Here is a 22,197-nt window from a genome sequence, read left to right on the forward strand (position 1 = left end):
TTTTGGGTATATTTGTTTACTCTCAGTGGGAACAAAGTTGGTTGGAATGACTATCATGTGACTGAATTTTTATGGTATGAAAATTAAGAACCTGGCCCTTCCCTAGGGCCTATAGGGAGGGGCCAAAGAGGGAAAATTGGCTGAAATTTCAACATTCTTCTTCTTCAGATCCAGATATGCTAGAATCAAACACTCTTCATGGATGGAAAGGTCCAAAGTCGCTATATTTGAAATTGTTATTTCATTACCCCCGTGTCATTCATTCCTCCACTATATCCTTTTTTTTTCGAAAATTGTCAGCGATATATATCGTATGTCAGAAAATTATGTACCCACCATAAATGATATCAATAATATATGTTGGTCACTCCTAATATGAATTTCTCTCAAGGAATTCAAAAAACATTCAAAAAATGTAAGGACATCTTGGGATGTCAGAGTGTACATAATTAGGTCAGAGTGTACATAATTAGGTCATTGTGATCAATGACTTGACCTTTGACCTTTGCATTTAAAAATGTTTGTCCGGGGCATAAATTCTATACTATTTCACCCTGAGTAAGCTGATTTGAAGAACAAGGACATCTTGGGATGGAGGAGTGAAGTAGATCACTATAACCTCACTGTGATCTATGCTTCCTGACATAAGTGTACTGTTTGTTAAAGATAGCAATTCTTACCGATGAGTGACTATGGATTGCATTGCAATACTTTGCCTTTTTAACAAATATGGCAAAGTAGATCCTATTTCTGTCATTTTGTCTTGACAAATTTTGATGCTAAAAGGGATCAGGCGATATATTTACAAAGGTGTTGAAATAATAGTAAATTAGTAACAACAAATTGACGCATCTTTGTCCTAAGGAGGGATTCTGTTCGTTTTGTAACCTTAAAGCCCTTAGCTGGGGCGCTGCAGGCGCCCAAGATCTACACTATCATCACAAAGGTTACCGAACTATGTGCGCTCGCTTATAGGCAGTGCCTATTTCATATTATTAATCTTTTGTGGTCACGCTATGGTTTGCAACGTCATGAAACACCGCCATTTAAAATAAATTTATGGTGGTTTGCCTCTTCAAATTTTCATTTGTGGAGGTAGAAATGTTACATGTGCACTAGAAATCGTCAAGTAGATCCGAAAATAAATCAACATACATGTAGCAGTAACATTGCCGATTATCCCCAACTCAACCACCCACCAACTTGTATTGCCGTCAACACCCTGGTTTTCCCAGTGATAATCTCAGACGCGTATCTCCATACACTCGGTTTAGTTTAGTTTAGTTTAGTTTATTGGCCTTTAGCCTTTCGGCTAATCAGCATAAACATTACAATACATTTTACAAAATTGAGTGAGTGATACACAGCAATACAGACATATTATGGAGGATGGACAATATGTGTAATTATTCATTTGATCTCAGTTGTGAAGCAGAAATTAAAAATTTGGAAAGATTATTCAATTTCCTCTTACTTCTAACAGAAAGTAAATTAATTAATTTAAACATAGACGGTCTAATTCTGTAATATCTGTCAATATATTGTGTTCTTACTTCGTTGTAAAATGGACAAACATGAATAAAATGCAATTCCTCCTCTATATCGCCTAAATTACACTTTAAACAAAGTCTTTCATTACGAGGTATTCTCTCATATCTGCCCCTTTCTATACGAAGGTCGTGTGAAGATAATCTAAATTTCGCAATGGTTAAAATACAAGATTCAGGAAAAGATTTACAAAGATAATACTGAAGACAATTAACCTCGGGCAGACATCTATATAAAAAACATTTCGTAGAGTTTTCAAAAAAATTGTTCATATTTTGTATAAAAACATCACGTAGACGTAGTTTAACGTCCAATATAAATTGATTCTTACATACAACTTTCTGATCATACCAAACATATCCAAAACCTAGAGACATTAACATTGATTTCACATTACTAAGCCAGTTTTTGGCCTTTGTATTTACTTCAGACAACATATCATTATACAAGGCTTTCAAAATACAGTTATCTGTTTCAAGTAATTTCAACCAATACTTATTTTTTCTCATTTTCCGTATTATACAAAGTGGTAATCTAGTCTACAGTCTACAGGACATCTATATTGAGCACCGATCACATGCAAACTGACGGGCAGACAAAACTGTGACAAAGTCATGGTCATTAGTCCACACAAAAGAAGAAGCCCAGTACGTCGGTGGGGTGTTCTAGTTTTCGGACTATTCATTTGATTTAATGTGTAAGCCAGTAAACGGCGTTTACTAAAGGAAACCTCAATAGACTGGAGATAAAAACGTAACCGAGTTAACGGGTAAAATTACATGAAAATGTACAGATCTGAAGGTCATTTCAGGAGACGCATTCCGAATTTCGCATGTATAATGAAATCTAGATCGCTAGTGTAATATCCACTTCCTTCTCGGAGTTGTAATCAACCCTCGGTTGTATTATAGTAGTATATCAGTAGTCGTCAGGGACACGTATTGAGCATTTTAAACATTAAATTACAAAGGTTTCAATTTTATTTCGCTTCCATCAATAGGGGGCGCGTCCCTATGTGGTGCTCTAGATTCTACTATTGACGAACTAGAAATGCATTTACATGCATAAAAAAATTGCACGAATGTTTTACAAAGTCAACAGTAAAGGATCGGAATATTTCGTCCCTACACCTGCACGAAGAAACCAAATGTCCCAGACATGCGAGATTACACTGACTGTAGAAATATTTAGCGCGGTAATGTTATATAACTGAAACGACATATCCGACCTGACGTCGTTCAATCATATACGGAAAAGAAAATGTTAAGAAAAATGTGTTTTATCATAAAAAGCAACTGAAATGTCCGGAGTAAAGAAACTGTTTCATATACTGAAACCAAAATATCCAGAGTAACACAGATTTATCAAAAACTAAAACCGAAATTGATGTAGTAACGCGATGTTTTCTTATATAAAACCAAAATGTCCTTCCTAACACGAAACCAAGAAACTGAAACCAAAATGTCCGGAGTAACGAGATTGTATTATGAACTGAAACTAAAATATCCAGAGTAACGCAGATTTATCAAAAACTGAAACCGAAATTGCCGGAGTTGCGCGATGTTTTCTTATATCAAAACCAAAATGCCCTTCCTGACACGTAACCCAAGATACTGACACCAAAATGTCCGGAGTAACGAGATTGTATTATGAAATGAAACCAAAACATCCAGAGTAACGCAGATCTATCAAAAACTGAAACCGAAGTTGCTGGAGTAACGCGATTGTTTCTTATATTAAAACCCAAAATGTCCGGACTAACACGGTTTTATAATGTACTGAAACCAAATTGTCAGGAGTAACGCGGTCTTATCATTGACTGAAACCGAAATGTACTGAAACCAGAATGTCTAGGGTAGTGAAGTTATATTTCTTGCACAACTCTTATACATTCCTACGCCTTTGATTTTTGTGTACGGTCAACGAATTAAATCCAATACAAATACATAAAGCAGTGTTTTCAGGCAAAGATATCGGAGTCTTGAACTGAACCTTTCTTTGGGGACTGGCGCAGATTTCGATAACCCTTGGTTGTTGATAATGCGACTCCTCAATATGTAGAAATCGAAGTTCAGGACAACAAAACACACTAAAGGGAGGTAAACAGTTTCCGGTTTCAAACCATTAAGCGTTTAGAATAAAACTAGAAAATCAGCACAACCATTGTAAAACTAAGTGAAAAGAAAGAAAAATCACAATGAAAATGAAATAAGAAAGTATGCGATACACTTGGGCTGATACGGGGGTTGAACGTTTCTATAGCACCACGTCGGCAACATCAACATTCAAGATAAATATTTTTGAGATAATGTCGATTCCAAACCGTACTAAAATAACTACAGCCCACACACGACGTGTCACTAAAGTCTGTGAAAACACAATGACTTGTCTGTATAACATTTCTTACCGTTCTTATCGTACGCTAACGACACTTCCTGATAGGCGTTAAATCCTGCGTGTTGGGAGGCAAATGAAATGTGATCGGAACAATGCCAGTCCTGAGATAATACAACCAATCGGAATGCGTCTTTGTAGTCAGTGCGCAATGAATTAATTATCGGGATGACTTCCTGTCCGTCTGTCACAGCGAGGCTGCCTCCCGGAAGGAAACAATTCTGGACATCGATGATGATTAAGGCGATGTTTTGGGACAATACTACGGGAATGGTGAATAGAAATAGTACCCAGCTCAACCTATAAAACAGAAATAATAGCCGGTAAGTCCAACAAAACAAAAACAAAATCGACAGCAACCCCTACTAAACGAAAACAAAAAAGACCGCAACTCCTACAAAATAAAAACAGAATAGCCAGCACGTCCTACAAAATAAAAACAAAATAGCCAGCAAGTCCTATAAAACAAAACAGAAATAGCCAGCAAGTTCTATAAAACAGAAATTATTGTCAGTATGTCGTAACAAAACAGAAAGTACTACGAGTAAATCTTAGAACACAGGAAGGCCAACGCTAATACAGATTCTTTAATGGCCTTAGTCCCAGCTTTCTATCACAACAACAAATAAACAATAAACTGCTGCATTGTGTTGCTGCAGTATGAGCCTGAGAGGTCGAGATGTTTATTGTAGGAGTCAGTATATGTCTGCGATTTTGTCTGTGTCAATATATAATTGTTTGTCGCAATACATCCCCACTTGCTTATGTGCATATCTGATATATATGCGACGTTGAGCAGAATACGTTTAACAAGATCATTTAACAGAGTAGTGTGTCCTCGTTATCACTCTTTCAGAGTATTGTGCCCTCGTTATCACTTTGTCAGAGTTGCCTCCCCTTGTAACCACTATATGGCAGGGCGTATTTCGATCAATCGATACAGCTACATTTGTACGCGAGAAGGGTGCAGCTCTTCTTCATCGTAAAAAGTTTCGTTTAGAATTAAACTTGATATAGAGCAATTATCTTAATGAGTCCACTGGGAGCTGGTGATGCATGCAATAATTTACTGCAGAATTACGCTGTTCTGCGCGTGACATACAGGAGAAACGTACATTGAAAACAGCAGGCCCTAAATCAGTTCCAGCGCCCCTATGGGATTTCTGTTATAGCGTGTAAAAATTGTAGATTTCTATTAAAAACACATCTTTAAGTTTGCAATTAGTGTGAACCTGTGAAACTCAGACGTAATCGTCTAACAGTTAGGGACATATGTAGTAGTTCTAAGCTAGAGGCGCTTTATAGGCTGAAACCTGTATTGTTCACAATGTTAAATGAATTGAGAAGTTTTAGAGTGACAATAATTGTTTCTCAATTTTGGTTTTATCGGGTTAATACTCCACATTTAGCACTAAATGTGTCGGTGATCATGTGAAGGAGATGGTTGGAATGGTTTCTCATTACATTGACGTAATGGTCTAGATATAGCGAGCACTTATAAATAACATGATCCGTATTAACTGTCCGCAGTGCGCAGATCAATCAATTTTACTGAAGACGAACCAATCATTTGCCTTTAGATGTTTCCGTACCAAAATAAAACTAGCAATAACTATATCATAGGCGGATATATACCTATTGATGGTAAGTTTCTTTTTTGTGTGTGTAGTTTTCGAGAGCGTCGAATTTACAAGCGCAGGAAGTGCCAAATATTTGCCTATACAGTAGTCGTTCACTTGACAAGCGTCATGTTCACCAAGACAGGAATTTACTGCCAAGACAGGAAGAGCCGATTGTACCTTGTACCGTTACTACAGGATTCGCCAATGTTACAATGTTAGTTGCAACGCCTAGTTTGCAAACGTCATGCCTACTGTGACCAGGAGTCAACTAGGTTACTTGGAGGGGAAATCCCCATATCCCAGATATTCTTTCTCGGAAGCCCATCTCTGCTCCACTTGATATGGTCTTAGTGAATGGGCATTTAAAATCCCCCCTCAGCAACGTGTTTAACCTTTGTGCTTACATAAATGCAATCTCTAGTGCATAATTATTCTTTATCATCGGGTCGTTATCATGTAAGACGTTTTTCTTTCGCATACTACATTGACCTCTGAAAGTGCATTTTTGTGGCTGAGAGCCAATATCTGGTCAAATAGATATATACATCAGCTGTTCCCACTTACAATACTAAATCATGCATTTTTTCAACAAAAAAGCTTATCAACTCTGGGTTTCATGTTCTCCCCTGGTCAATGAACTTTGTTTCTATTTATTGATTTTAATTCATTCCGACAAAACTGTTTTTTTTTAAACTTGATACACTTATTCTGCAGTACATTGCTCCAAAACCTGCTCAAAAAAACATGACAGCATCAATCTAGCATTAATCTATGCAAGACACAAATACAGTTAAAGAGATGTGTCTTTCCATTGCTTACTTCCTGGTGTCGCGCGCGCGTGAACTATATTATTATATGATCCTGACGTCATCTTGTTGTCATTCAAACCGGATCATGGATTAGTCATCATCAAGAAATACACTTTTTAAAATAACCTCATGTATTACATATAATGTATGTAAAGTGTCTTTGAATAACCAAATATTTAGTGTAAAAACCCGATTTCCTTTGAGTGGCTGGGAAAGGTAGAGTAACTTTATCATTTCGTGGTTACATATGGATTGTATGAAACTTTTGGGGAAAGTTGTCCATTTCAAAGGCGAATACCATGCATGTACTAGGTCTAGAGATGTTACATTTTGTTACCGTATAACTAATTGATTGTTAAGTAGAGAATTAATTAATATGATGTGACACGTCAAAATTGTCTGTCTGACTACCGTCTGAGCTATATATAACATGTTAATAGAGGAAAACCAATTATAGTGTAGTTATAGAAATTGGTAAAGATACGGATGTTTACCCTTCAGTGTGATAGTACATGATATTGTGTTGGATTATTGCGTTTTAAGTACTGACTAAAAAAAATCACCTGTACAGACTTATCTGTGCTACCTGTACAGATTTAGTGGGTAATTATCTGCCATTGAGTGCAAATACTCTGTACTTTACCAACCATAAAACATACAAAGACGATTTTATAATGCATTTAGATATGTATGGAAGCGCCACCGTATAATAGTTATGAGATACATACGAGCTTAAAAAGTATGGATGCTTTCTTTGAGCATGGCCCTATAAATATATATATCAAATTCAACCATCAAAATATTGTAATCCTTAGCCTAGCCTATGCATGACAATGATTTCCTCGAATTGACAATATGCATTGTCTTCTAATAATTTTCTTACTAAAACAATGTCGTGTTGTATGTTTTTACTTATGTCTTCATGAAAAGAACAAACAAAAAATACCTAAAGAAAGAAAACAAAATTGTGAAGATGGAAAATTTACGAAGGTAATACAAGAACAAAAAGGACAGAAAGGGGGAACACATCCAAATATTATTATAGTTGTGGGATCGCACAACGTTAAACGATGCGTGGTGTGCGTGCGAGGTGCGCACGGTGTGTGCACGATGTGCGAACGATAAAATTATAGACAAGTATTGCTTTCGCACATTTGTGCGGGCGATTGACGACCGTTTTGCGATGATAATCGTGGTTGATGTAAATTGAGAAATGGTTTAACACTATATACGGTTCCTTCTGGAAACATATAAACTTGCTTTTTAAGTATGTTTCTATATTCTTGATACATATATTAGCTGATGTTTCTATCTGTATTTCTTAAATTTAGATTGTTTGTATGGTTTTTAAATGACCCAGACCGACACGCGTGAAATAACGGCTCATTCCCCGATCTCCAACTCTGGAGAATTGAAAGGAAGGTGTTTATATAGAAAATCCTTTGAAGTTTAGTTAGAGCCTGTTTCAACTAAGAATGTCAACTCATTTTGTAGATATGATACTGATGTCAATAATAAAATGTTCTACATATAACTGTAAAACACATTTAATACAGCGTAAGTAATAGCAAATAATCATTTAATATTAATTTTTACATTATATGAAAAAAAAAAAAAAAACTTAATTTGAGCCACATTGATGCTAATGTCAGCAATAAAATACAGTTTCTGTTCCTACATATAACAGTAATACACATTTAATACATCACTAAAAGATAGCCATTATTAAACATAGATATAAACAGTAAACCTTTCTGGAGCTAAAGTAGATGAAGAATTTTGCATGAATCATGATGATTTTAGTTAGAAGGGATTTTTGGAATTCAGAAGTTTTGCCAAAAAGTATAATATCTTCCTTTATTTCGAATGTTTGGTCAGTTTTTAAGTATATCCATCTGAGTATGCTTTGCCAGAAGTTATTTGTTATTTGACACTGTTAAAAAAGATGTTCTATGGTTTCTTTGCTTTCTTGGCATAAATCACATTGTTTGATTTCAATTATTTCAAATAATGATTAAGTGGAAGTATTCTGAAAGAAGCCTGAAAGTGAACCATTGAATGCTAGTTTTAAATCCATATATAAAGTTGTCTAAATCAATCATTTTGAGTCCACCCTCACTATAGTCTTGAACAATTGTTGAGCGTTTTATTCCATCGATTGGTGGTTGCGAGATAAAATTGTAAAAAAAATTGTTCAATGATTGAATTATGTCTTTACTTGGAGTAGGGAGAGATATAAACAGGTGATTCATTTTTGCAATATTAAGCGATTTTAGAACAGTTATTCTCCCTATAGGTATTAGAATTCTTCTTGACCATTGATGTAACTTGCCATCTATAATACTAATAATTTTGTTGAAATTTACAGTAACCATGTCTTCTAAGTTGACAGAGAAATCAATCCCAAATAAGGTACATTTGGTTGTTCCCCATTTTAGTTTCCACCTGTGATGGTATACATCAGCACTAAAGTCTTATCTACCTATCCAAATAACATTTGTTTTTTTCAGTATTTACTTTTAACCCTGATATTTTAGCATATTTTTTATATAAAGATTTTGAGCCATTTGAAATAAAGGATGTGTCATCAGCTACCAAAAGAAATAAGTAAGATGATACCGGATCCCCTTGTCTACAGACCCTTTTTATGTCTACAAAGTTGGGTTAAAAAACCATTCTGTATGATAGTCGAGGAAGTATTTGTATTAAAACATAACAGATAATAATATCAAACCGACGTCACACAAGACAAACACAATTGATAGAAATATGAAAATAAGTACAAGTTTAACTAATATATGACAACAATTATAAGAGAATTCAAACAAATCTGAAAATACAAGTTAACTAATATGTCATAATAAATATATGACTGATTCTGAAAACTGTTCTAAATGTTAATTATTATTTTGCAATTATTAGCAGTTATTGATTATGTGATTACTTATCAGATGTTGATATACCTGATTAAGTTACCTGTACAAAATTTCTGCAATAGACTATAACTCACTATCATCACAACTGACCACCTATGTAAACATGTGATTTTAAGCAGAGTTGGTGTTCAGGGAAGACGGTTTGTTCTCCTTTCTCCCACTTTTTTTCTGATCAAAGGAATTATATAAACACTGAAAAACAATAGAGGTGGCATTATAGTCTGTTCTGGTATAGTACAGGTAGATTATTTACCTGTATTTACCTGTTCACCAATAGGAAATACTGTGTTAGTTATAGGAATATTTAACAAATATATTTATATTTAAATATATCCAGGAAAACGGTGGTGGGATTGAGTTGGAGGTTGAGATCTGTCATCTTGGTTTTTAGTAGTGTAAAGAATCTTTGGAATGTTGCCTGGCTCTTGTTGGGAAGTAGACTGTATACAAGTGGGTACATCTGGTCTGATTCATTATTATCAACTAGAAATATTTGCTTCACTCTAAATTAAATCAATCTAACTTAAAGTATTTGTGGATTTCACGTTGGATAGATCTAGCTGATCAAAATGGTATATGATATGAAAACAAATGGCTAAAAATTATGAAAATAGACTATATCAAAGCTTCATGTATATGACAGTACAGGTAATGTAATGTAACCTGATACAGGTAATATGGGAGAACACAGGTAAAAAACAAGTAAAATATATATGAAACAGACTTTAACTGCTATCACAACATTACTGCCTCTATGGGTTTTTTAAAAAGTGGGAGAAAGGAGAACACACCCACTTTGTACCTGAACCTGGACCGTAGCTTTCCCCAGCCGGGGCACTTACGTAACTCGCGATCGTCAAGGTGTAAAAATCCGGGTGAAGGGGAACTAAATACTTAACGTCTAGGTCTGTTCATATTAGCTCTCTTGAACTTGAAAAAACAAACTTGTCAGGCACAGGCCAGGTAAAACTCCTGTCAATCATCAACATGTTATTAACCTGTTCTGTTACCTGGGGGCCAAACCAATTCTTGACAGTCTAACGGTCACTGTAATGCTGTGTAAAACGCATTGTAAAATTGATCATTTTCCTAATTAATATAATTATATTTTTTTATATACAATTTTCCTTATTCAATACGCGGGTTCCGTTTTTTTTCCTTCCGTAATATTGATCAGCCAATTGTACCATATCGCATATGTGTGCGGAAAGAAGCGCACAGTGGGACGAACGATTGTTAAATCATTATCTTACAGTTGTGCACACGGGTACCATGTGTGGCCGATGTGCGGACAGTGTGTGCACGATGTTTGCACGAAGTGCGCACGCTACATTTTGTATTTTTGGTGCGTTGAGCGGTCACACCACTTTAATGCAGCATCAAGCTAACCAGTTTTATTCCATTTTTGTCACGATTTTTATTACAAATATAGTTAATCTATCATAAGATATGACTCACAACAAACACTCACTCGTCTCGTTTATATCAAGTACATGTGTACTAGTAAGGACGAACATAAACGACAACCCTTACATATGTGTACACAGAACGTACAATAGGGGAGCGGATTATAAATCTCATATTTTTAACTAACAATTCAAATTTTCGTAGTCATGTTTGTTTTAAAATATCTGCCTGAAATGAGTGTTTTGTGACAAAATAATTCGACCAGAGTAATGAATGACCTAGTAATAACTCTGTACAAGTATAGCAGATATACACTTTCTGGTGAAGTATGATGCTTAACTGCGGTTGCAGTCGAATAGTTAACTTTATATATTCTCGCACTTCAGATAGAGCTTAATATAATCTCTCACCCTCATGGAGGTGAGATAGGGGAATCTCAACCCGAGGGAGTTTTTTTAACTAATATAATAAACATAATGTAATGTTAACGTCACGGGCTAAATTCAGGGTTGAAGAGACGTCGTCGTATCATTGACGTGACGTTTACTTGTACTAGTCATCTATACACCACTGGTAGAAGTGTTAGCCTTGTTATTAGTGTGTGTAGTTTAAACATTCAGCCATATCATTAATTCAAACATATATACATATTTTCCATATAAATGTCCATCTAGTTCAATACGTAATTAATTATCGATAATTTTGTAAATATATCTTATTATTCTGTGTAAATATATATATGTTGTACCGTTTCAGGAGAAGACTAATATAGGCACTGCCTGTTGTCTCATCCTTTTGTAAATACAATAAAATTTGTTGAAACCAAATTGACGTGATGTCATACAATTGTTAGGAATAGGGGAATTCCCCGTCTCAACCATACAGAAATAGATACAGATAGTTTATTAGAGTCTCACCTTCCACATACACGATACGATGATAAATAAATTATACATAAAACATATGACGAAAGCCACTCTAAAAGAGTTAGGAGAGACTAAAAATAATTTAAATGCATGTAAAAGCACTTCATTTAAAATAAACTTGATTTAAAAGACCATTAGAGAGAGAAGCTAATACATGCCATAAAATGATGTTGAAATTTCACAAATTCAATGTACAATAATCAATAGTCTTCCCCTACCTTGAAGGTGTGACAGAGAAATCTGCCGAGGGTTAGACAACCAAATAAATCACTCCGAGGGTTGGAGATTTCTCTGTCACACCCTCAAGGTAGGGGATGATTATTTTTCTCCCGTCCTATTAATTCAGTCACAGCTCCACCGACAGTAGTCTGTTTGTTAACAAAAACACGTGTGTGGTATGCATATCGTCATTCGTTTTTGATGACGTCACGATTACCGTCGACACATTTTAATAACGTCACCGTTGAACACGTGCTAATCGGTACGAGGCTGTTTTCCCCCAGGGGATTACAAGCTTTTCACTCATTTCCGTGTGTGTAAGATGCACCTGTCCAGGGTTAGAAAGGGGTGTAGAAATGTCTATCTTACATCCCATTTAACGTGACGTGGCGTCACAATGGCTCTATACTGACGTGACGTCACGAATTTGGAAAACATCGATACCGCAATGCGGAGAAGGCGTCGTGATGATATTACAGCCTATTACAATATATTTACCGTACACGTTAGAAAGATGGTTATTTTTCCTGCGCAAACGCTGTTTGCGAATATTGGTATGATAAATCTTGCTGACGAATTCGTTTTCTTCTACAAAGCTCAGGGAGGAATTTAATATTTTCAAAATGGTACCAGTCCAAACGCATTTTCACGGTTTCTGAGCTTATTCTGATACATTTAGTTGGAATGAGAGAAACATACTCTTTCATGCCCAAAGGTTAAGGATAGGGAGATTTTCAAATTTGGCAAAACCCTCGGCAAAGCCTGGGGTTTTACAAAATTTGAAAACCCCTCGGGTGGGATTTCCCTAATCTACACCTTTGGACATGAAAGAGTCTTATAATCTTTCCCCGCTGAAACGGGAGACACACATGTGAAACGTTTCTTTAAGGTATACATTTCCAAAGTACCAAGCCTGGTAGAGGCGAATCTCCTTTCCTCCAGTCTATTAAGACGGGATGATATGTCGTTCATTTCAATTATAAGAACCTGCTTTTCTATTTGGCTCATACCTGTGGTTTTTGTACTGCCGCCGTTATCTGTAGTTTATTTGTGTTTATCTGCACAGCTCTTCTGGGGAGATGTACTGCAATACTGCCGACAGCGCCTCAAGTTGCCCCCACCTTTGAGGGGTGAAGGATCGAAAGACACCCGTGGAGTGTTGTGAATAGTCTCCTGCTTATTATGAACTAGCGCAGAGTCTGTCTGCATAGGCTTGGCCAATGCCGAGGCAGTCGTAGGAGATGATTTAGTCGCATCCTTCAAGGTCATATTCTTCATACTTAAACTCTTGTTGGATTTTTCTAAATTAGAGATGTTTCTTAAAAGTCGAATAAAATATGCTTTTAGACCGACGCATTCCTTTAGCAGGTTGTCCTGCTTCATATATTCCAGCTTAAGTTGCTCTTCCCACTTTTTGGGTTGTTTCTCCTTGTTCCCCAAGGTGCTGTAATTGACTGAACTACTATCTGTCTGGGAGTCTGATTGTGATACAATGTGTCTTTTGTAGCTGAAGTGGTATTGGAGTGATAACATCTGTTTGTGTCTTCTGTGCATCAACTTGTAGTGTCTCAATTGGTGATTGTCCTTGGTTTCTTCCCAAAGAGATAGCGGAGGTAGGTTGACCAATCTGAGGGAATGTATCGGGAGTCAGATCGGTAATGGGAACCGTACGAGTATCCCCCGGATGTCGCTATCGGGTATGGCGTTAACACTGTTTCTTATCCTTAACATTGCTCTTCTGGGGAACTGTGCTAAGTGACACTGCCTCGTCCGGAGCCAGGTCGGTTTTCGAAACCACCGTGTTGGCCGGAAAAGCAATATCGGTGTCAGGTGCAGGGTCAGTTCTGGGAAGGAATCGTGTTGAGCACTGGGTTGTTTTTGCCAGTAGGGCTATGTCGGCTATAGGGTGGCCTTGTATTGGTTTTTACAATGTACCATCCTTGTTTAACCTTTCCCATTCTACCATCATATATGCACACTGCTCATTATAACATGATTGGTTTCCTAATAGTTTCCCATAGTGTTAATCTTGTTGAATATGTTTGATAGATGGTATTTCATGAAGATATATAGCGCCTTTCCGTTCATGGAGATGGCAGATGTCGGTAGGCGCAGATTTATTCTATACAACTGATTGGCTGAATTCTCACCAACAACAGAAACAGACTTGCTGTTCCACCTGATTGTTGAGTATTAGTTTTGTTAATTTTCAGGTTGGGATTCTGTCCTTTACAACGATTCTCATAGCTTCGAACACAGCAGCAAGTAATGTCATAACCAGGTTACTTCTTGCCTTTATCTCAATCTTTGTAGATTTCCTGTAGGCTACCTTTTTCGTTTGCCTATCTGCTTTACCTATGTTGAACTCAAAGTCGACAGTTGTGGCTCTTGTATGCACCCTCATGCTGGCTTAGGGAGAGAACATAGGAGCAGGTTTGCGTATCCTTGCCAATTGTCTAATTTACACAGCCATGACGTCGTTACGAATTTAAGTACAAGAAAATAATTTCGGAGTAGAAGTATGGATGCTATTCTAGGTTTAGGTACTATAGTAATATAATGAACTAATATAGTTGTATGAAAATAAATATAAATACTATGAAATACGACGCCACTAGCAGTTCTAAGCTAATGTAGATACGCTATATGGATTTTAATAGTTATATCTAAATTAATACTAATATAATATAGTATGGTAGATCAGCATGTATAATAAAATTAGAAACTGAGATTCACCACCCCACTATTGGGTCCAAGCTATTGTAGGAGTGCCGTCCGATTCTAAATATTAAGAATTGTATATAAATAAGAATTATGTTCTAGCTATCAAGTCTAGTATGATATTTCGAAATGTATAGTAGTGAGTTAGAGACCGATAAAACACATCACTGGTGTGTCTGAACTGATGCGTGGTATATGTATTTAAGTAAAGTATCGTTATCAGGTTCAGCCCAGTACTGGGCCAGCCAAATGAGCTTATATGACATCACCCATAGGTAGTTAGAGTGTGGAGGTGTTATAGATCATCGGGCGACTCAAGAGTAACCGGTATATATAAACACACACAGGTGACAGTCTGTGTTAATCAATGAAGGATGGCATCAGAGGTAGTATAAAAGCTCTTGGACTAATATTACACACTGGCAGAGTGTGTGTGTGTTTTTTTTGTTATTAAACATCGGCGCATTCATTTAACAAAATAGCGGATTTTCCCGGCAACATTTTCCGAAGATAAAGGCTGAGTTTGAGGCCGCTCATATCACAGTAAAACAAATAAAATTACGAGAGTTTAAAAGGTGACACAAAACTTAAATCTAAAGTTCATTGGCAGCATTAGGTATGACAAAAATAACTAAAATGAGTAAAATGGCAGACAGTGGAAAGTGACCATGGGCAGATTATGGGGCATTGGGATGCGTCTCAATCAAGCATGACGCGGGGTGGCCTGTTTGGGAACAAATATATATAAAAATACATAGAATATGGCATACCACCCCTCAGCCCTAAAAATATACATGACGATAGTATACACAATAAAGAATCTCCAATCAGTAGTACAATTTAACTACCGCCCCAACATATCATAGAATTTCAGATAATGGCACCGTGTTACATCACCACCGTCCTCATCGCCACCGCCATCTTCACGATATTTGACTCGTTTATTCCGAAAAAAAACCCGTCTTTTCAGAGCTAAATTACTAACGTTTCAAGCATGTATTGTAACATGCTCATATTAAGAAGCTGGGTAGAAATATTATTAAATGAACAATATATTAAGTCTTTTTTTTTGAAATAGTCTAAACTGTAAAGGAGTACGTGTTCTCATGTAGCCAGAATCATTACTGATATGTTAACACAACCACGAGCTTACATTTGCAATCAATCATTTTCAGGTGTTTTTTCCGAACTCAATTATTAAAGTTAAATTTAATGGGGCACTCACAAACCGCATGGAAATCTCAGCTACCAACGGGTTAAAATATATTTCAATATATACGTTGATTTTCGATGTTTTCTCACGGCATACTTATGGTTTGAATTTTACAGGTTAATTGAATGCACTGAAACGTATATCGCGAGTTACGCTTCAGATACACCATATTGGATATGTCATCCGGTTATCATGACCAATCGTAAGGCAAAGAGCAAGTTGTTGGCTACTTGATTGACTGATTTATCCTCTTGCATAACTGACCAAAGTCTGTGTTCGGCAGACGTGAGGGGGTAATATACGTTTCCCCTTACCAGGCCCTCTGAGATTCTAAGTGTCCCAAGCCCATCTAGATCATGATCCAAAGTAGGACGGCTCCTCAGATGCGGACAAGCTGCCACAGCGCTGCGGTTCGCGTCCTTAGTGTAGTCGTTGCCTATATCTGTAATACGTCTCCGATCTAAATGATAATCTAAATATCCTATTTGAGGGACATACATACATTTTTTTTTTTTGCATTAGAATAAGTAGTTCCAAGCACAATATTAGGTTACCTTGGTAAAGGCACTGTTGTGGAATGAAATTGTGCCTCGGGCTGTCATTTCCTGACCAAAGGACAGCCAAAGCATCTTACATGTAGGTTTTATACTGTGTACTGATACAGCTGTATCTGGTGGACAGACAAAAAACTAGATCAATTGACATGGAATTAATTGCCTTTAAATCACACAGGGTGACCTTGATCAGGTACAACTAATCAGAATTCCATTTGACCACAGGTGAATAGTCAATGGCCAAACAGCAAGAAACAGTCGAGTACAATTATAGTCAGTAAATTGGTGCAATCCCATTCAAAACAAGTTCTAATTGTAATAGGAGACCATCACAGAAGTCACCCAAACTGACCCCATATTCGCAAAGATGCAGAACAGGTTTCAGGGTAGAGTTGACAGTGTCATACTAAGCTTAGGAAAAAGAGAGGGACAAATGGCATCACCTTAGCGTACACATTTAAATATGTTAACATATCAGAGGTCGCGGTTTCCATCTTGGATTCACAGCTATTAAAAAATGGTGTCTTGCACATCTAGGCACATGCCGCAATACTCATGTAAAGTTTCATTGGAATCCAAAGTATAGTTTCTAAGAAAACGCGCTGACAAAATTTCAAAAATAATAATATTTGGAGGTTCTTATATACCGCTTCATCACAACCTAGTTCGAACGTCGTCTCAAAGCGGTTCACAAATAATTATCCGTGGTTATAGGGCCTTTACAACCAGCCAATATCTTTCTCAACTCCCTGGGGAGCACTGCCTAACCACGTACTCATTGAGTAGACTGGAACAAGCGGAGTATTGTATCTTGCTCAAAGATACAACACAGTTTCGTGACGTGACTCGAACCCGCAACCCTTCGGTCACGAGCCCGGCATCCTACCACTAGACTATACCGTGCCACCTTAAGGCGGAAAAAAAGAAGAAGGGGAAGACAAGAAGAGGAAACGGAGTAAACCCAATAAGTCCCCCACGGCTCCCAGACCCATGGCCAATTATTATGCGTATACACATCGTTTTCTTTTAATTATGCCCCTGCTGTATCACTGTTACCGTGTAGTAATCAAAACAAACTCCATAATTTCAGTTACTTCATCACTTTTGATCTTACGATTGCATTCTATCAATTAACAAAATGTGAATCCGAGCCTCTGATTGAATAAGCTAAACCATAAGTCCTTATTACAGCGTATGTGATTGGATAAGCTAACAGAAATCCTTATCACCACGGACCTCAATGCAATGGATAACCCAAATACAATTAAACCTTTCTGCGTTACGTTGTATAGCATTGATAGTGATACAGTGATAAATTAGTACACAGACCATTTATACTCCACCTGGCTATTGTTGCTGAGTAGACCGGGAAAATCACTTTATCTAAAATTCTAAGCTGCTGTAGGAAGGCCGGGGTGTGAAGTACCGGCTTTAAAATCGGTCTACATTGCATTAACACCATACTATGAGTTTCGTATGGCTCCGGGCATTTTACACTGTTTGTACAAGTGTCGGGAGAAAGAGTCCATTTACTACCGATATTCCTCTCGANGTTCCACTTACTTGACCACATTCAAACGCAAATCTATACAAATAAAGTTAAGCTGAGAGTACCAGGTATGTTACAAGAAATATTGAACCGTAGTTAAAAATTAAAAGTACACACGCTTTTATGACATTGTACATCATGTATCGCTGCTGAGAATCAAGGAGGACTGACCACAATAACAGAAATGGAATAAATTAAATTGCTTCCATAATTTTTAAATCATTCCTAATAAAAAGTGGTGTTTTGTGGAGTAATATATAAAGTTAGACACTTACCGTACACTGACAAACATCGTGCTATCCCGTTACACTGTGTAAACACTAAAGTAAACAGGATCCTCTTCTACTGATCCCTGCCAGCGCCGTGACACATTGATACCAGAATGTTAGTCAAGCTAGGGGCTCGGACAGGACGCGGAGGGCTTACACTTCCCGATATTAGCAACGACAGGATGCTTCAGGTTCCCTTTGAACGTTCTTATCTACATAGTTAAATCACGGACTTAGATAATCTAATTTCCTTGTTAAATGTAACTATCTGGAACATTGTTAGAAATCCATACAGATACGGAATGGCTTTTACAGTTTTAAATACAATGTATGGAGAACCTTAGAAAGACCAGTAGGAACAGATAGGTCCTAATGATACTGACCTCAACCTTTAACTAAATGAGCTTGATCTCACACATTTCAGTTAAAAATATATCTATTCCATTTATTTTGCAACTAATATATTTTTTGTATCTGATATTAATCACTCGTGTTGGCCCAGATACAAAAAAAACAGGAGGTCTAAATGTTGGCGGAAACAAGATAACCTGGAGAAATTTTCCTATCCGATTGAGGAATTGAACCGCGGTCGTCCTAGTGAAAGGCGAGTGCGCTATCGGCTGTACCATCCGACCACTTTGTGTTTAGTTCAACTTTCGTTATATAGAGACGGTCCTAAACTTATCGTTCCTATGACTTTTACGTTTTGGTCTGTTTTTATGAAAAGCACACGGAAGTTAACTTACACTGTCACTCCCTAATGACCGTATCTGACATTCAATCCAGCACGTGATTGTCGTTAACTTTGTTTATGTATATAAATTTAATATTGCCCTATTATTCATTTAAATTGATATGTGTAGGCTACAGAGTCTAAAGTAACGGAATACCGTGCATTGATTTGTATAGACACACGGACTTTGTAAGGTCAAGTGTTTAGACTGTGTGACTGGTGCGCCTTTTGTTCGTTTGTAGAGTGTTGTAATATTTATGATAGTTACCTCCCTTGTTTGTTTTGTTACATCGCTAGTATTTTTCATTTCAATATAAATCCTGCGCTAATTTAATTTTCTTTTGATTTATTCAAGCGTATCAGCAACCAATTAAGTGGTCAACATAGGGTTTATCTTATATCAAGTCCAATTGATTGTTTTAATGTTATTTTTCACATTTCGTCCTCATCACCTTCACATCATTGATAACATCCTCGTGACCAATACATCACTTATACCGTTCTCATAACCTTCACATCACTAATATCGTCCTCTTGACTTTCACATCCTTAATATCGTCCTCGTGACCTTCCCATCACTAAAATCATTATCATCACCTTTACATCACTAAAATCATTATCATCACCTTCACATCACTAATATCGTTCTCATAACCTTCACATCACTAATATCGTTCTCATGATCTTCACATCACTAAGAACGTTCTCATGATCTTCACATCACTAATACCGTTCTCATGACCTCAACATCACTAATATCGTCCTCGTGACCTTCCCATCACTAATATCGTTATCATGACCTTCACATCACTAATTTCGTTATCATAACCTTCATATCACTAATATCGTTATCATGACCTTCACATCACTAATGTCGTTATCATGACCTTCACATCACTAATATCGTTATCATTACCTTCACATCACTAATATCGTTATCATGACCTTCCCATCACTAATATCGTCCTCTTGACATTCACATCACTAATAGCGTTCTCATGACCTTCACATCATTAATATCGTCCTTGTGACGTTCCCATCACTGAAATCATTATCATCACCTTCTCATCACTAATATCGTTCTTATAACTTTCACATCACTAATATCGTTAACATCACCTTCACATCACTAATATCGTTCTCATGACATCCACATCACTAATATCGTTCTCATGACCTCCACATCACTAATAGCGTTATCATGACCTTCACATCACTAATATCGTTCTCATCACCTTCACATCACTAATATCGTTATCATGACCTTCACATCACTAATATCGTTATCATCACCTTCACATCACTAATATCGTTACCATGACCTTCATATCACTAATATCGTTATCATAACCTTTACATCACTGATATCGTTCTCGTGATATTCACATCACTGATATCGCTCTCGTGATCTTCCCATCACTAATATCGTTCTCGAGATCTTCACATCACCAATATCGTTGTCATGATCTTCAAATCACTAATATCGTCCTCGTGACCTTCACATCACTAATATCGTTATCATCACATTCACATCACTAATATCGTTACCATGACCTTCATATCACTAATATCGTTATCATAACCTTTACATCACTGATATCGTTCTCGTGATCTTCACATCACTAATATCGTCCTCGTGACCTTCCCATCACTAATATCGTTCTCATAACCTTCACATCACTAATATCGTCTTCGTGACCTTGCCATCACTAATATCGTTCTCATGACCTTCACATCACTAATATCGTTATCATGACGTTCACATCACTTATACCGTTCTCATAACCTCCACACCACTTATAACTTTATCATAGCCTTCACATCACTAATATCGTTATCATAACCTTCACATCACTCATATCGTTATCATGACCTTCCCATCACTAATATCTTTATCATCACCTTCACATCACTAATATCGTTATCATGACCTTCACATCACTAATATCGTTATCATGACGTTCACATCACGTATACCGTTCTCATAACCTCCACACCACTTATAACTTTATCATAGCCTTCCCATCACTAATATCGTTATCATCACCTTCACATCACTTATATCGTTTTCATAACCTTCACATCACTGATATCGCTCTCGTGATCTTCACATCACTAATATCGTTCTCATGATCTTCACAGCACTAATATCGTCCTTTTGACCTTCCCATCACTAATATCTTTATCATCACCTTCACATCACTTATATCGTTTTCATAACCTTCACATCACTGATATCGCTCTCGTGATCTTCACATCACTAATATCGTCCTCGTGACCTTCACATCACTAATATTGTTATCATGACGTTCACATCACTTATATCGTTATCATAACCTTCACATCATTAATATCGTTATCATGACCTTCCCATCACTAATATCTTTATCATCACCTTCACATCACTAATATCGTTATCATGACGTTCACATCACGTATACCGTTCTCATAACCTCCACACCACTTATAACTTTATCATAGCCTTCACATCACTAATATCGTTATCATAACCTTCACATCACTAATATCGTTCTCGTGATCTTCACATCACTTATATCGTTCTCATGACCTTCACATCACTAATATCGTTATCATCATCTTCACATCACTAATATCTTTATCATCACCTTCACATCACTTATATCGTTCTCATAACCTTCACATCACTGATATCGCTCTCGTGATCTTCACATCACTAATATCGTCCTCGTGACCTTCACATCACTAATATTGTTATCATGACGTCCACACCACTTATACCGTTCTCATAACCTCCACACCACTTATAGCTTGATCATAACCTTCACATCCTTTATATCGTTATCATAACCTTCACATCACTAATATCGTTCTCGTGATCTTCACATCACTTATATCGTTCTCATGACCTTCACATCACTAATATCGTTATCATGACCTTTACATCACTAATATCGTTATCATGACCTTCACATCACTTATATCGTTATCATAACCTTCACATCACTAATATCGTTATCATAACCTTCACATCACTAATATCGTTCTCATGATCTTTACATCACTAATATCGTTCTCATGACCTTTACATCACTAATATCGTTATGATGACCTTCACATCATTAATATCGTTATCATGACCTTCACATCACTAATATCGTTATCATCACCTTCACATCACTAATATCGTTCTCATAACCTTCCCATCACTAATATCGTTATCATGACCTTCCCATCACTAATATCATTATCATCACCTTCACATCACTAATATCATTATCATCATCTTCACATCACTAATATCGTTCTCATAACCTT

General features: G+C 36.8%; 1 protein-coding gene across 1 annotated transcript in view; it reads right to left on the reverse strand.

The window, feature by feature from the left end:
* The window catches only part of LOC110458444 (nicotinamidase-like), a 33,053-nt gene extending 14,708 nt beyond the window's left edge, over nucleotides 1-18,345 (reverse strand). Inside the window, exons 1-2 of the mRNA XM_021510133.1 lie at nucleotides 18,174-18,345; nucleotides 3,956-4,242 (exon numbers count right to left, since the gene is read on the reverse strand). Coding sequence (XP_021365808.1) covers nucleotides 3,956-4,242; nucleotides 18,174-18,190 — 304 coding nt within the window. The 5' untranslated portion in view covers nucleotides 18,191-18,345. The remainder of the gene's footprint in view (nucleotides 1-3,955; nucleotides 4,243-18,173) is intronic.
* Nucleotides 18,346-22,197: the final 3,852 nt, after the last annotated feature.

This window comes from Mizuhopecten yessoensis, unplaced genomic scaffold (genome assembly GCF_002113885.1).
Source record: "Mizuhopecten yessoensis strain PY_sf001 unplaced genomic scaffold, ASM211388v2 scaffold9605, whole genome shotgun sequence".
NCBI lineage: Eukaryota > Metazoa > Mollusca > Bivalvia > Pectinida > Pectinidae > Mizuhopecten > Mizuhopecten yessoensis.